This window comes from Chroicocephalus ridibundus, chromosome 4 (assembly GCF_963924245.1).
Source record: "Chroicocephalus ridibundus chromosome 4, bChrRid1.1, whole genome shotgun sequence".
In the NCBI taxonomy this organism is placed as follows: domain Eukaryota; kingdom Metazoa; phylum Chordata; class Aves; order Charadriiformes; family Laridae; genus Chroicocephalus; species Chroicocephalus ridibundus.
The window spans coordinates 52,207,832-52,225,468 of NC_086287.1; the positions used below are offsets into that span (position 1 = coordinate 52,207,832).

A 17,637-nucleotide genomic window follows, 5' to 3' on the forward strand; every position below is an offset into this window, starting at 1 on the left:
CACAAAAATGAGAAGCACATTTTTTCCCTCTGTTAAGCTTAGCCAACAAGTAGTTAATGAATCTTTCAGATGTTTTCATTATTTTTATTAACAAGAAACTTACTGACTGGTGAGTTGTTTTGTGCTGTCTCACCACAAAGGATGGAGCACTCATTCAGCAGCTAAGGGTCCTCCTCTGGCCTCCAAGAAAGCCGACCACGAGGAACATACTCATTTGTCTACCCCACATACCAGCAGGTTTTTTTTAAGGTGCTTTATATCATCCTTGAGAAATGCCAGAGGTTTTCCACCACAAAGCCCCTCAGAAAGACACTCAGACATTTATTGAAATTTATGCGCTTAGAGAACTGCTACATTCACCCTTCCCCTCCCCTGAGCACTGAGAAGCAGCAGCAGGATTCAGGCATGTCCCCTGCTGTTCTGGCTCTGGGGAGGTGCTTGCAAGTGAAAGGGAGGGATCCTCAAAAGCTCATTTCATTCTGATGACATACTAGATTTCTTTCTTTTGACAGTTATTTTTTGGGTTCCTACAGTGGACTGATTTGTTATTCCATGGACGCTTGGACAACAGGTCAGTCATTAGTGTGATGTCAGACCACAGCTTAAATATTGCTGTAGAGAAAAAGGAAGTGAAAGACAGCATTATAGTACATCAAGCCATTCATTTGTTCAGAGAAAGCCTTTAACTATACTCTGCCAACACATTCATGAATCTTTTCCATTCCTTTACAGCTATATGGGGTGACATTACAAATTAATGAACCCTTAAATAAATAAACTATTTAAGATGATGGTAGTGTCCCAGTGATTCCCTTGTACTAGGTTTTTTAACAAGCGCCAAGAGAAGATAAATGAAAAAAGGAAGAGTTTTGGGAATATGGTATTATGAGCCTTTGCCAGGGCACTGACAATGCAAAGATTTGATGCAGACGTTCGCCTTGAAAATGATCTTCAAACCAGTTCTTACAGGTTTTATCTGCTCAAAACAGGAAGTAGCAAAATTTTTTTCATAGTGTGTAATGTCTGCACATAAAATTAAGGAGGCAGCTTGGATTAGTTAAATGAAAAGGGCAGCAAAATCAAGAAATGAGTTTGTTTTAGTAGGAAACCATTATTAAAAATAGATTTATCTTTTCAATAAAATTCTGTCAGATACACATGTTGCACTTGTATTGCTGTGCTTATGGCAAAACACTATAACTCAGGAAATTTTCATACGGTTGATTTTATGGGGTTTATATAAAATTCTGAAAAAAAAAGAAAAGTAGGCCAAATTCTACTTGACAATGTATGAATTACATACAGAAGTTGTGGATGTCCCATTATGAAGGTGTTCAAGGCCAGGCTGGACGGGGCTTTGAGTAATCTGGTCTAGTGGAAGGTGTCCCTGCCCATGGCAGGAGGGTTGTGACTAGATGATCTTTAAGGTCCCTTCCAACCCAAATCAATCTATGATTCTATGAATTAACAGATATTAATTAACTAATTAGCAACAGAATTATCTTTAAAGTGTTTGCTGTATAATGCCATCAGAATATTGGTACATAATCTTGCTTATGTGCAAAGTATGTCCACAGAGCATTGGCCAAAATCTACCCTGGGATGGCTTAGTGGACTAACCAAGAAAGTGCATGAAAATAGTATTTGAATTAGTGTGCGTGAGAAGTAGCATTTGGAAAAAACCTTACTGTTAGGATGATTATTTGTATGGAAAATGCATTTGGGTATAAGGAAAAGTCCCTTCATTTCCCGTACTATTAACATGTGACTACATACACAAAAAAAGAAAGGTTGTATATAGTGTAATAAGACTTTTACTGTTAACTGCCCTAACTCCCTCAGAAGAATAACCCTTTAAAAAAAAGTTGTTCCCAACTTCTAATGTCAGTAATAGCCCAGTAACATAGCTATAATTAATCACCCGCAAGATACCAACAGCAAATACACCTAGGAAAAATAAGGTTTCACAGAGAATTACCTTTCTTTTGATACATGCTCAACCAATGTAGTGGGAATACAGATGAGGGGAAAAGTGACTGACAGTTAAGTGTTACATAGCTATCATTTGTGCCCAGCAAAAAAAAAAGACAACGTGCTATCACGTATGTATGGGCATGAGGAGAAAGTTTACACTTGCTCACTGTAATAGTTGTGTTACCACATACAGATAACAGCATATAAGAAAAGGTTATTTGGAAAACATCATTTTCAGCCTTTTAGCAAACGTCCTCTGCTTTGCATAGGAAGAGATGCCCTTTAATGACTTCTTATAAAGAGGTTATAAACAATAATAAAACCCCAAAAGGAAATAATAATATGACAATAATTTACAATTATGGTTAGTACACATGATTTTGGACCATCGCCATTGTACAGAATAATAACTGACTGACGGAAAAATGAAAATGTTCATAATTTGTAGTTCTTACTAGTAGGAAGAGAGGTCTGCAATTGGTTAAGACGATCTTCAATGCCTGGGAAAACTCCAGGTATCCAACTGACATGGGAACTATCTGTGGTGTTTCCTTGTTCACTTTCACTTCCAGATGGAGTGGCAGGTGCCAGTGGTTCCTTGGTTGCTTTCTCTCGGTTAACATCATCCACGGACTCTGTGATTGCCATGATGACGGCATGATCAGCTTTAAAAGTGAGCGCTCACAACACCACCACCCACATTATTTCCCTTTCCTGTACCACAGCAAGCCAGAAAGTAAGTTCATTTTCTTCATTCAAAGCGCAGAAGGAAAGAAGACATGAAGGCTTCCCCTTCTTCCACACTGTCACTGGCTTCTGAGAGACCCTTAAGCACCACATACATACTCCCCGTGTTGGAGGGAGACATTGGCTACATACACAGATCCCAGTGACAGATGGAGAGGGAAGACCTTCAGAAGAAGAGACCACAGTAGCAACAACCTGACCCTGTAACTCAGGAGTGAGCGGCCATACTGCAGCCAGATCCATGGTGGTCTTGCCTAGAAATCCGCCGGTGAGGAGGAGTAAGGAATTGAAAGCAGAATTTATGGGACGTAATTCTTCTATGTTTGCCCTGCCCTCACCGCTGGGAAAGCACTTCCCCAGAGATAGGGCTGCTGCTGAGTCACAGGAACAAGCCATCTGATTAACCCACCAAAGCACCTCCACCACACCAATGATGGGGCCAAAGCATATCAAACCAGATCCCACTGATACGCAAGAAAGGAAGATGGGGTTGGGGATTCAGAATCACCAAAGCATGTGTCTTGCAGAACAGTCAGGAGGCCACCAAGGAACATGCTTCAGCAAAGGATAGAAACTGCCAAGTGTACCAGCAAGGACTCCCTTATGCTTTGTCCAGAAGGTAATTTTATCAACAGCAAAAATCCTACCACAGCAAATCCACAGTGAGAATGTAGACCCCCAGGATGAGAAAGATACTGAAAGGAGTCAATTTCAGAAGAAATAAGGTCTCATTTCTCACCAGGCATGAGAAATGTGTATGATCCGTTATTCTTACTGGTACTCGTCAGAGGAGAGTCATCACCAGCTTTGTTTGTACTAGCTGTGGTCCTGGTGAGGACCTCATCCCCAGGGGCATCTCTGGAATGTGTGATGCCTTCAGTGCCCTGTCCCGGTTCATTATCTGAAGGCAGAGATGGCTGAGTCGGGTCTTCATGGTGGTCACGTCCAGAAGAGGCAACAGCTGTTACCATGATGATTTAATCAGATGATAATTCCACGTGTGTACTGCCGTGCCCCTCCCATTCCTACCAGGTTCAAGTCTCCTGTTTGCTTTAAACCACTGCTACCCTTTTCTCAACACAAAAGAAGAGAAGGGAGACCTTCTGTCCTCTCATACATCATCACCGCTCTCTCAATATATTGATCAGATATTTTCATTGTCTATTCTCATCCACTTTTTTACTTAATTAAAAAGATTCCTAAGGACAGTGGACACAGGGATAGGACATAGAGACAGCAGTCAGGAGAAATCCCTGACCTGTGTCTGATGGTGGCCACAGATCCTCAGCTTCAGGGACTGTCAAATGCTGCTACAGTGGGTTTTATGTTATGTCAGTACTGACAGTAAAGAACCCTTTCTACAGGCATTGATTCCTCTTTGTTGCTCAAGACTCTGTGAGTGGTGACAGGTTACAGAAAATGGTTATAATTCATTGTTCTGTTCATGGCAGTCATAAGACTAGCCTTCCTCCCAGAATCAGCTTCAAATTTTGGCATTACTGAAGGATTTTACCTGTTAGAATTAATTTGTGGTGTGGTGTTTACTGAACCCACCACCCACACTGTTCTTCTCTTCTTTATATGCAGGTTAGACTTTATGGTTTTTATTCTAACTGGATCATAAAGAAGAAAATTAAATAGGGTTTTCTGTTTATTTTCATTGTCAGCAGTTTCCCAGCATTGTCTGTTTAAGAAAGGATTAAAGTTACCTTTCCTCTTATTTCAGGAATAAGTCATGTGTTTCTCATATCATGTTTTCAGAACATTTTGATAGTATAAATGGTATGTGTTATATGTGACTGCATCATGATGTTGTCATGACAGTTTTGTAAATGCCTTTCTCTCATCATTCTACGAACCAGAGGGACAAATGTTTCAATAAAATCTATGAAAAGAACACTCTTTCCCAAGATGAATATTCACAAATTAAAAGCATTACCCTGTTGATGCATAAATATACTTAAGTATGAATTCAACTTCACGGTAAAAACAGTTTGTCAATACCAAATAATATAACTTATGTAATGAGCAAGACGCAATTCGATAGTCATGCTTCACTAAGGAACAGAAAGCACTAAAAGTGGTATTGGTAAGTAAAAAATAAATGTTTTATACAGAGCTAAAATTGAAAACTTCTATCTTACCACCATGCAGCCAGACCACAGAGAAAACTAATGACCCTATAATTTATATCATTGTCTTAAAGAGATCAGTAAATTACTCTTCTCTACAAGTTCGTGCAATATCTTTCCAGGCCATCTGAGAGGCAGCAGTGATGAAATGTACATAACTGACATTTTTACTAGTACCTGTAGTGGAAGACTCTTTTTGATGATTATTCTCTCTGGAAGGAATAATTCTATCCGTTACAGCAGGTTGTGTGGCATAGTCCTCTCCCTTGTCCCAACCTGGATACACCAATGGGTCTTGCGCTGAGTCGTTCTGTTTGGCCCCATGGCTGGAGGCCGTAGCTGTTATGATGATGGTGAAGCAATTATGAACTCAGTATATAAAGATCCATTTCTTATATTATTCTCCTCTTCAGTTCTTGTCTCTATGACAGGCCTTGCTCACATGTCTACTACATTTAATGGCAAAGAGAAGTAAAGCGGATTTGCTTCTCATGCTGGTTTATGTTTAGAAAAGCTGGCTGCTGTCACCATTACGACTGACTCCTTCCTCAAACTGAGCATATGCTTTTCAGAATCAAGATATCTCATTGTTTTTCAAAAGTATTTCCCCGAATCATGCTGTTGACTTTGTATTTGTTGAATATCAAACCAATATGCACTGATGCAGAATTAGGAACAACAAAGGCAGAAATAACTGTAAGAATACGATCAATCAGTAAGATTTTAATCACAGAATTTGAGTGTATTGACTATATCCATTTTTTACCCCCTCAAAATTTCACTGCTTTATTAGTCGCAGCGTCTCCGGGAAAATTGACAAGGAAGTCTGACAGAGGGGAAGGCTAGCACATGCTGCACATTTATGAATGGTGCACACAATAAATAAGACGGCACTCAAATGGAGAATATTTGATATTGCAGTTATTTAGAAAAATATGATATTGTCCATATCAACCAATCTGCAGCTTTTATTAGACAGTCACAGCAAAAGAGTACCCAACGTAGCATAACCCTCCTTAGCACCCCCCAACCCAATCAAAAAACCCCAAGAAAATCGCCACTGCATGTTAAAATTTTAATTGCGACTAGGCCAAATCATATTATTATAATAGTATAGTATTTATATACATCAGTAATATATTGCACTGTATCAGCATATTTTTAAAGGATGTTGATGAAACACATGGGTTTGATATCTTAGAGGAACGTGGGCTTAGGGACTGCTGAAGCAGTGAGCTACTCAAAACTGCTGATAAGATTACATTTAGTTGAAGGAGTAGATTCATATTATACAGCATGTCATGATATGCTTATCTTCAGTGGCCTGTATTTGACAATCTGCAAGAGCAGATGATGACTGTGTTAAATTCACTGTTGGCAGTGCTTAGTACAGCACATCAGTCACTAACTAGTAAATTTCGTATGCTCCCAGGAACAGAAACTAATATCTGTCAATTTTTAGTTACTACCTTTAGAGTATAATTTGATCTTTTGCATTTCAATTGCTTTGACCAATGGAAGAGAGAAGCCTCTCTTTTATTCTACGCTGTGCTTGTTTTCTTCCCTTCATCAGCAGTATCATCTTATCATAGTTGAAAACTGGGATGAGTAGATACTGTAGATAAAAAATTTTGATATAGTTGCCATATTAACAAAAAATGAAAAAAAAAAACAAACAGGTCCAATAATGACTTGCAGCAGGGGAATGAACACAGCTCCCAAATATGTGAAAAGTACAACAGACGTGATTATTTTTCCATTTAAACATTCACTGTTTCCTACAGATACAACCCTGGTAGATAGCCTGTTAAAACCTTGTGACTGCATGACACAGAACACAAAACATAGGAGACGGTTCTGAAATTAATCTACTATAGGTCTTGGCAAGCAATTCAAATAGGAGAGAAAAAAACCCCTACAGGAATAGGTCTGAAGAAGACAATAATTAAAAAAAATAATGTAACATCAGAATTGCTCAGGTTGATTCACAGAACCTCTGTTACGGCCTCAGAATGCAAAATTGTTAATAAAAAAAAATCCTAAAACTAAATCTTTAGTAAACCCTGATGATTTACTAAAGCGTGACCTGTAATATTACCTGTATGAGAAGATTCCTTTTCAATATCATTTTCACCTGCAACAGTAAATTCACGTTGTTCAGTACTCCCAGTGGTAGTTGCAGGATTATGTTCTTGACTGATCCATCCATAATGATCACTGTGCAATAGTGGATGTTGGGTTGGTCCTTGACGGTCTCCGTTTTCACTTGTAACCAGTGCTGATAAGATGATGATTGAATCAATAATGATCAAAATACCCAACACCAGTCATAGTCTCATCTGCATGGTCTACACAAGAAGTGTGCTTGGCTTTTGTGTTTTGACTTTTTTCTTTTAATTGTTGCATTTGAAGTGAAATGGAAGATGAAAGAAAACAGAAGTCCTTTAAAAACCCCATCACACAAAAGCATCACCAGGACTGGAAGAAGATTTAAGTGCACTAGAAATTATCCCAATGGCCAATGGCAGAGAAAAGCTATAGGAGAAGCAGTGACAGAACACATAGAAACAACAGCTTGTATCTCTAGTTCATGTTTACTAATACTAACTTAACTGTTGAGTCTGTGTATTCTGCCTTTTTAAAAGTGAAAAAGATGATGAACTTTCTCTTTCGAGTTAATAGGTCAATTACACAATTACAAGGCTGGCTCCAAGGAAATTGTCATTTCTTCTGGAACTGGATGAATGAAATAAGTAGGTTCGTATCTTCAAAGTTGAAAAGCATACTTGTTTTGAACTCAGTAATAATTAAAGCTCTTACTGATAAAATAAATGAATTGCTCACTCTTTAATTTGCTGTTGTTTACATCGCAGAAGATGCAGTCAGAAATCACCTGAAGTACCACCACCACAAGAGATTTTCTAATGAACGTTAAAAGGCTTAGAAAAGATATGCCAGAAAAGAAAAGAAGAAAGAATACCTATGACACTAAGATGAGCATTAGAACTCGGTTTGAAATATATTTGCCTTAGGTATCGAATGTTTCGATGAGTGATATATTAAAGATAAAGCAAAGGTTCTTAATCAGAGCATGCCAAGAATGAGGTGGACCTGTTACATATGCCATAAGTCACCATCTGGAGAAACCAACGCTATTTCCCAAAAAGAGCAAAACTGGAAGAATATTTATCTTCACATTCAGGCAATTAAATGTTCATAAAAAGGGCACTCGTGCAAATGTAATTAATTATTTTTGTAATTAAACCAAATACGTATAGAGTATCTTGTAAAAAAAAAGAAAAGTTAAAATTAAGTAACTTATGAATACAACCAATCTAACAATACTTCAGAACTAAAAGATGATTTTGGGGTGATTATAGTACCTGTTCTGATGCCAATCGTATAAACTGTCAGTGTTCAAAACAATCTTGGAACCAGAAAGACAGGTATCTATCTAGCTATCAGAGACAGATTGTATAAATCCAAAGAACTACTACAGGATGTAGAAAATGATTGTTTTTACAGAGGTATAAGAAGGTTTTCCACAGGGTCCAGTGAAATGTATTTCTTTTCAGTAAAATCTAATTTTATGCAATTACAAGGCTGTCACCCAATCAAGCCATACCTCCAGCCATTCAGTTTTGAACCTCTCCTTAACAGGGTAAAGCCGTGCATTATAGCCAAAAGATCCTAAAAACAAAGCTCATAGCCAGTTATGCTTTTAAAAAAAATTTAACTGGAAACTATTTAGGTACACAGCAAAAATAGCTAGAGAATGCACTCTGTAATCCTTTTCTTATAGCAGTCTTTAGGCTTGAAAAATCATGAGCACACTTTCAGTATCGCAGTTGGCTACTGGCACTAACACTGATAGGAGAATGTTTGCATTCACCTGGAGGTAGTATATTATCCTTTGTAGCACAGTTTCATGTATTTGAATCGCTAAGTCCCTTTTTTGTCTTTTGTCTTCAGATTTTACAATAGAAATTTTGAAGCAGATAAAAGGGAATATATTTTTCTCACCAAGGTGGGTCACTAAATGTTACAATCTGCTCAGTTTTATTACACTACTGGTAGTGCAAGTTTAAAAATCCCAGAGACGTGAGGAGAAGTGGCAAGTAATGAAGACTACATGCAAAAGATAGACTTGAAATGACAGATTAATGTTATAGATGCCACCTCTGAGGGCTCTACTACAAAGGTATTATACTGAAATGAGGCTAACGGCATGGGAATTGCAACCAGCTGCACCATAAGAGTGTCATACTTCACTGAATTATGTCACAAATTTGAATATTATCTGAAATGCTAAATTGCTTTACCCCTGCCCGCAGAGCTAGGATACTGCTCCTCTTCGTCTGTATAGGCAGGGTTCCAATGATCTTGTGTGGAGATTTCCAGAAGTGCTTTGTGTTGTGAATCCACAGCTGTTAGGACAATGGAGGATTCAATGCTGACCATGCTTTACATCTTCCACTATTACTTTACTGTTAGCGCGTGCCATAAAGGTGATGGAAATAGCTTAACAGTAGTCTCTCCATTCTTCTTATCAAATCCCTTTACATCAAACCAGTTGTTCTTTTCTTTGCATTTGGACAGATGCAAAGTTTCACAAGAAGAACGGGGAAAACAAGCAATAGAAGAATAACGTACAGCAGAAGTAGTGCAAAACGATTACAGCAGTTATAGACATTTAAAGTCAAGTTTGAAGAATAATGCTGGATCTAAAGAATATGGTAGATGTCTGAATACATGTAAAACATGCTTGCTAAGTACTCAAGAGGTACTCAGATTCATGTTAAAATATCCACCACTGAGCTCAGAAGCTACAGCCAGCAAAAAACCAAAACCACCTTGACAGCCACCAGGAAGCCAATATTAGTCAAGAAAGTTATAATACAATTGAACAGATAAAACAAAACTTCCACAAGAGTCTATGATTAGAGACTGTATACATTTTCACCCATGGAGCACGCAGACACCACTAGGCCATAGAAGGTAGGTGGAATGCAATGCAACACACAGAATAAGTCACCCATGCTGTCTCAAAGATAAATACATTAACACCAGAATACCCAAAACTTAGGCAAAAGAATAAAAAATCCCAAAGCAAGATGACTTGCTCCTTTTGTATTTTCTTCTAAAAATGAAGAACACTGCTGAAAAAAAACCAAATACTCCACTATCTTCAGAAAAAAATAATAAAATGCTTATAAATAATTATTTATAAACACTATTCAGTAAACAAGTGCATAGAGAAAAGACATATTAAGATGGGATCAAAATAAATTAAAGTAAATTAAATTACAGAAAAGGAACGGATTATTATTTTTGTATAAATAAGAGTGTTAGAGTATAGTCATTAATGGCAACATCTATTCCAAAAAAAACCCCCAGGACCGGGACCATTCATGGGTCATAAGGCCAAGTAGCAGACTGCGTGCTTCAGTGACACACAGCATTGGGCTTTGATCCTCATATATGGTGGTTTTCTGGTTTTGAGACAAAATGATTTTAGGTATGGATGGCTTTTTTAGCTAAAAAAGAGCTATCAGATGATCACTGTGAGACTATGCATGTCAGAAAAATAAGGCTATGTATTAAAATATCTGAGTTATGGTATTGGATCATGCCTAAACATCTGAGGCCACAAAACAAATGAGATTATGTTAGAAGACTGCATGGGAAGAGCGTGGAAGATAGTAAATATGAGGCTGTTTTTCTGACATCTCCCAAAGAAAAGGCCACTTGGGGTTTGACCTCCACAATTTGTTCCTGTGTCTTCTTCCACATCCAGGAAGATTACTATTATATAGATGTAGATTACAAATAATATGAACTGGAATTATTTTAACACTGTTTTTCCAAAAAATAAAAATAAACTTTTTTTTTCTTGGAAAATCATGGGTTAATCCATGCATTCAAATAGACATGAAGCAGGGAAATGAAGTTTAAGTAGTGACAGAAGAGATTTTCATTCTATCAATATGGACCTCATATGACTTCTCCTATCATAAGAGAGACATTTTTTAAGAAACAATTGATGAGGAGGGCATCCAATTTTCACACAATATATGTGTGGCAAAGGAGGAGGAATATTGGGTAGGAGAGGAAAAAGAAGAAAGAAACCATCCAAAGAGGAAGGAAGTTCCTTACTAGTACTTGGAGCATACTCATCCTTGGCCACACTCCTGTCCCAGCCCGGAAACACTGTTGGGTAAATCATCTCCTCCGAAGAGTCTTCATCATCTGAACCATTGCCACTTGAGGTCACATCTGCTGTGATGATGTTAAATCTGCCATGAAGCCCCCACCCACAAGGTATTCTGCTGACAGCAGTTATGCTTTCCTGTGTTCTCTACATGCAGCCTTATAGCCACAGAGGAGAGTGTGCCGCACCATGCTGCCCACGGTCCATATCTCCTCCTGGTTCTTCTACCCACAAGGGATTCATCACTCTGCCATGGCCCTGCTGAAGCTGCCCCGACATGGCTCCTGGCCACACTTCAGTGCCCTACGCATGCTTGCAGCACTAACCATATTCTGCCCTCTTCTAGCAGAGTGAGCATAGTGTTGAACTATTGAATAGTGAACTATTGCATAGAGCACAGCGTTGAAAACATTTTCTTCCTTTCTCCCACAAGTCCTTCTCACTGGAATAGTCTACTTCTAAATTGCTTCCAAACCCGAAAGAAGAACAACCCAAGTACATCCTTTATAAAATGACTCACATACTCATCCCTTTCAGACAAACAGAATACTTCCGCAGTACATGGACAATGGGGACAACTGTTCTATCGCTACTAAATGTACAGTCAGTGAGCCATAGCCCAGTACTTTGCTTTTCCCAATTCAAACACATGGTAACAAAAAGCAGTGACGTATACCACACATTCAACCCCCTCCCCAACACTTAATGCTTCTGAACCTTGCCGCCCTGGTGCTCTGGTTATTCAGCCCCTAATCAAAGCACCCTCTTAGCATGACATTCTTTACCCTTGGTGGCTTGCGTGGGCTCTTGCATCTTCTCTCCAGGATTTGACCACCACCAGTGGTTTGAGAACGGATTCCACTGAGCTTGGGTGGTGGCTTTCTCCAGGTTGTCGTGATGAGGCCCTGGAGCTGTTAGGACATGGTTCATTCAACCAAGATCTTGTTACTATTTCTTGAGAAGCATTTTTCTCCAGCAAAGACAAGTCCACCAGCACCAGCACCCTGAGCATGCTCATGCCACTGAGGTGGATGTGAGTGCAAGGCAAATGTATGAACCCATGGCATCATTACATTCCTCAAACACTTAGCCAGATGCAAGCACTAGTGGCAGTCACAAGAAAGAGCATGGTCCCTTGAGAGAAGCTTCAAAAAGCCCTGGGGTCTTTGCTAGACCTTCACATTCAACAAGGTTGATGAGCTCCTCACAGGGTTTGCCAACAGGAGAGATCAGATAGCCTTAGATAGACTCCAGAATGAGGAACATCCACCAAAACTAAATAAAATCACGTTCAAAAGGTGAAAGAAGTATCCATGACAGGCAAAACGACACCCAGAGATAAGCACACCCATTAGTTTAGCCTTTTCTTCTACTGACAACCCCATGAAGCCAATGCTGCCAAGTGCCTGGGTGCAAAACTACAGCCATTGCATTCAAAGACACATGCACTCCCCTTGGCCTAATGCTGTCAGGAAAATCCACACCAGAAACACTTTCCAGTTAGGCGTCAGCATAGCATGGAGAGACAGGTGCAGCTTTACTCCTATCACATTACAAATGCTCAGTATTTTCTCAGAACATAGCATTTCACATAGTAATGTTCCATAGGTTTGTGACAGGCATTTGAGGATAGAAAGAGATTTTTGTTTAGAAAAATTCCAGGAATCTACAGTTGCCTTCTCCACTGTTCTAGGCAAGCCAAATAGGTATTGCCATGCCAATAATTGTGACACTTGTCTAGAGGTTGGAAACTCCCTCCAAAGAGGAATTATTCCTTGATAAACATGCCATGAGGGAAGCCCACAAATCAGACAGGAACGGAGATAAAACATCAATTCTAGAATCAATGGAAGATGATGCTTCTAAGGATATGGACCTCACAAGATCTAAGTGGGGTTCCCTGTTGGAAAGGGAGACGTGTTTGAAACAAGAGTTGATGAGGAGGGCATCCAATTTTCACACAATATATGTGTGGCAAAGGAGGAGGAATATTGGGTAGGAGAGGAAAAAGAAGAAAGAAACCATCCAAAGAGGAAGGAAGTTCCTTACTAGTACTTGGAGCATACTCATCCTTGGCCACACTCCTGTCCCAGCCCGGAAACACTGTTGGGTAAATCATCTCCTCCGAAGAGTCTTCATCATCTGAACCATTGCCACTTGAGGTCACATCTGCTGTGATGATGTTAAATCTGCCATGAAGCCCTCACCCACAAGGTATTCTGCTGACAGCAGTTATGCTTTCCTGTGTTCTCTACATGCAGCCTTATAGCCACAGAGGAGAGTGTGCCGCACCATGCTGCCCACGGTCCATATCTCCTCCTGGTTCTTCTACCCACAAGGGATTCATCACTCTGCCATGGCCCTGCTGAAGCTGCCCTGACATGGCTCCTGGCCACACTTCAGTGACCTACGCATGCTTGCAGCACTAACCATATTCTGCCCTCTTCTAGCAGAGTGAGCATAGTGTTGAACTATTGAATAGTGAACTATTGCATAGAGCACAGCGTTGAAAACATTTTCTTCCTTTCTCCCACAAGTCCTTCTCACTGGAATAGTCTACTTCTAAATTGCTTCCAAACCCGAAAGAAGAACAACCCAAGTACATCCTTTATAAAATGACTCACATACTCATCCCTTTCAGACAAACAGAATACTTCCGCAGTACATGGACAATGGGGACAACTGTTCTATCGCTACTAAATGTACAGTCAGTGAGCCATAGCCCAGTACTTTGCTTTTCCCAATTCAAACACATGGTAACAAAAAGCAGTGACGTATACCACACATTCAACCCCCTCCCCAACACTTAATGCTTCTGAACCTTGCCGCCCTGGTGCTCTGGTTATTCAGCCCCTAATCAAAGCACCCTCTTAGCATGACATTCTTTACCCTTGGTGGCTTGCGTGGGCTCTTGCATCTTCTCTCCAGGATTTGACCACCACCAGTGGTTTGAGAACGGATTCCACTGAGCTTGGGTGGTGGCTTTCTCCAGGTTGTCGTGATGAGGCCCTGGAGCTGTTAGGACATGGTTCATTCAACCAAGATCTTGTTACTATTTCTTGAGAAGCATTTTTCTCCAGCAAAGACAAGTCCACCAGCACCAGCACCCTGAGCATGCTCATGCCACTGAGGTGGATGTGAGTGCAAGGCAAATGTATCCAAGGCTTTTAGTGTAAGTGAAGTTCGAAACATTCTAGTAAAGTATAAGATTGTGTTACCACCTCTGGAAAGTCCAGTAAAGTCAATGAATTCTGCGCAGAATTGTACAAGTGACAGATCAAAATATGTACTGCATTTGAAATATGCCCCAATATTTTGTCAAAAAGCATTCAAAGCTAATAGAAGCATGCACACCACAGAAACTGAAATCCCTCAAGCAAGCCAGTTGATAGTTTAACCTTTCTCTCTGCTGTTATTCATCAAGCAGAGTTTGCAAGAAAAGCTGCACTTCAAGTCATACACATATTCAACAAAAGAGAGCAAAATGTACTTTAAAATGTTTCTCTGGAAATATTTTTATTCTGGGAATTCCTTGAAAGCAATATTTTTATCAGCTTTTAGACCATCTAACTTCTATATCTTGAAGATGAAGATATCATGGACTCTCTTTCATTAGGAAAAAAAATCTTTAAATAATTAATGCAGAAAAATACCTTGAAGACTTACATCAAAGACAAGAGTTTTGATCAATTTTTGTGCATTATATGAATGCACTGGAGAGTTGCATACCTATGAATCAAAGTTCTAATGATCAACCAGGATAAACTGATGTTCTCCAGTCTGCAGTAGTTATGTTTTGCCTATCCGTAAGCTGCAAATTGTACGAAGTGTATGGAATGAAACTCAGAACCACACCTTTTTCAAAAAGTGAGCTATTTTGGCAGCAAAACCAAACAGATTTTGCCTTTGTGAAAAGCAGTCCTTGACTGAGTAAGTATTTTCTCTTCTCACAGTCACAAATTGCTCCTTAATCTTAGTACTACTAGTACTACTCTGGCACTGGTGTCAGAAAATAGGAAAGTTGGACATTCAAAATCTGACCCCTGAGCAACAGACCATCAAAACCCAAGTGGTCTCAGATTCGGAGCTTTGGGATGGAACTGCGAACAAAATGATAATGCCAAAAAATTGGTTAAGAAGAAAATAACTGAATAACTAAATAATTGCCATCTGACTTGCTGTAATCACAGCAAAATTCAGACCTCTACCTGCTTTCCACAACAAGCCTTAGGAGCTCATTTTCTGAAGTGACGAATATGTATTCATGGCTTCCTTCCACGTACAAAATACCCATGCAGATGCTTTCCTGTCAGATCAGCCAAAGTATGGTCATAAGACTGTTTTCATTGATGAGATTTTTTTTCAGGGAATGCTCCAAACCAAATAAAATTAAAATCTACAAAGGCATAAAAGCATCTATGGATGAACAAAACCAGTTGCAGTTACTTGCAGTTACTGTTTGAGTAACTAGCTCTGGTAACTTAGGGAAGTAGCTCATCGATCAGCAACAGAATTTTATGACATCTGATCCATGGCACATCTACAGATGAATCATAACTTGTTAATAAAAAAAAGCAAAACTGTTTCAGCCAGGAGAAAAAATCAATGGCAAAGCCCCGTCAGTGTATTAATCTGGACCATGAACTTGATGGAGAACATCACCAAAAATGTTCAAACCCAGAGCAATAATTAAAGGGAATCATCTGAATAAAAAGGAGCTGTGGCAGTTTCCCACTTTAAAACCATATCAAAGAAGTGTTTTGATCAAGCTAGATCAAGCTTTTCACCAAGCCTTAAGTTTACAAACTGTGTGTAGTATAGACGGAAAGCCACCAGTTTTATTTCTCACTTTCACACACTACAGAATTACATAGATGCATTTTTAGCCATCTATCTGAAGATCTGTGTTGAATAGTTTTCTTTACATATTTCTTAATTTTCTACTTTCCTGTCTGTGGGATTTTTCTCTGAGAAATTCAATCATGGGCAGGATATTCCAATGAACCTGCACTGTTGCACAATGTAAATAGCAGACATTAGGGCATGGCTTTATCTTCTTTTTTGTTTGTTCTCCATGTAACTTTCACCTATGCTACTAAATATTTGATGATTTCTCACGGAGATGCGTAGTTTATACTTAACTTCTGAAAGGAGTGCTAAATTACTCATTCGTTTGTAATGCAGTAAAATTAAATGAAATGGGTCTGTTTGGCTTTAAAGTGATGTCACTGAGTAATAGCTAAAGCTATCAATAAAGCCCAGGTGCAGTACCTTCACAACCTTTTTTTCCAGAGAATCAATCTATCAACCCTAAACCAAGAAGAAATCATGCCAATGTTATCACTTCTGTCGTACACATATATCAGTATTGATGTATTTTATTACATAGCTCTGTAGTTATTTTGATGTTTTAAAATCTTAAATAACACTAGCTTTCCCCCTGTAATATAGTCATGCCCATGAGAGAGAGATCTGTTAGCAACAGGAAGGGACATATGTATTTAGGATCAATACATTTGATAATCAAGTAGTAAAAGGAAAACAGAAAGCTTTACTGCCTAGAAACAATGCACAAGTTTTTGCAATGGGTACAGAAATATCTGTACAAGGCAGCACTAAGTCACACGTGCATACAAAAGCAAATAAATATGAAGGAAAAATCACCACCAGAGTCAACGGTACAAACTCCCCACTGTTACCAGGTGGGACTCCCCACCCGCTACCCCACGCTTTCCAGGCAGTACTTTGTAGCAAAACCTTTCACTCAAAACAAGCATCAGGAAATTCTCTACTTGCTTTCAAGGTTTAGGGGAAAATGAACCGGATATTTCTTTTTTCCATCTACATATTTATACGGTGTTACTAACCTTCACATGCTCTGAGACAAGATGCTTGGTTGAATGATTTGTCTTTTAGTGAAGTTTTTGCTAACTGTGTAAGAGTTCTTACTCTTACCCTATGAGTACTGTAACAAAGACACCATCCCTCAAAGTCACATAGACCATTTGGCCATCTATCAGCAACCAACAAACAATTAAGCAAAATGCTTACTACCACAGGCTTCCATGGTGGTAAAAAAAAGAGTCAGCAGGAAGAAACTTTCATTTCTATCAGTTCAGTCTTTACTACATCATGCCTCTGTAGATCTCCTCTGTATAATTAAAATGCTCGCCCTTTAGTTGACTTTAATTTTTGGGGCAAAGATCTTTAACAATCTAAACTTAAGAACTAGATAGGTACGGTTCCACTTTAAACATGTAAGATGACTTTAAAAGTTTTTCATTTGCTGTAGCTGCTGTGCACTCCATATTTGAGAAAAACATCTCAAGCAATTTTTCCCACTCAGTACAGCTATTTAAGAACAAAGCAGAGAAAATGGCTACTGTTCTTTGGAGCCCTCAAAGCCTGTAGAGCCACCACAGGCCCCAGTTTTTTCTCACACATATTGCCAACAGGAAGGATGAAATTAGTTTTTGCAGTGCACAAGTGGCTTGGCAATTGGAACTGATACTTAAAGCACTGCTTTGGTGAGCGAGGCCATGGGTTTGGCGTGGGTTGCCCACATTCACAACC

General features: G+C 39.2%; 1 protein-coding gene across 9 annotated transcripts in view; it reads right to left on the reverse strand.

Annotated features, from left to right (window-relative positions):
• CD44 (CD44 molecule (IN blood group)) overlaps positions 1-17,637 on the reverse strand; it is a 61,438-nt gene that overhangs the window by 10,501 nt on the left and 33,300 nt on the right. The window contains exons 1-5 of one of the 9 annotated variants that reach the window (XM_063333537.1): positions 9,176-9,446; positions 6,952-7,131; positions 5,031-5,192; positions 3,461-3,682; positions 2,430-2,609 (exon numbers count right to left, since the gene is read on the reverse strand). The exons of 1 other annotated variant lie outside the window; for it this stretch is intronic. In XM_063333537.1, the coding sequence (XP_063189607.1) occupies positions 2,430-2,609; positions 3,461-3,682; positions 5,031-5,192; positions 6,952-7,131; positions 9,176-9,314 (883 nt within the window). In that variant the 5' untranslated portion in view covers positions 9,315-9,446. Of the gene's footprint in view, positions 1-2,429; positions 2,610-3,460; positions 3,683-5,030; positions 5,193-6,951; positions 7,132-9,175; positions 9,447-17,637 lie in introns of those variants that run through there. 7 more of the 9 variants (XM_063333532.1, XM_063333531.1, XM_063333530.1 and 4 more) reach the window with 7 other exon arrangements.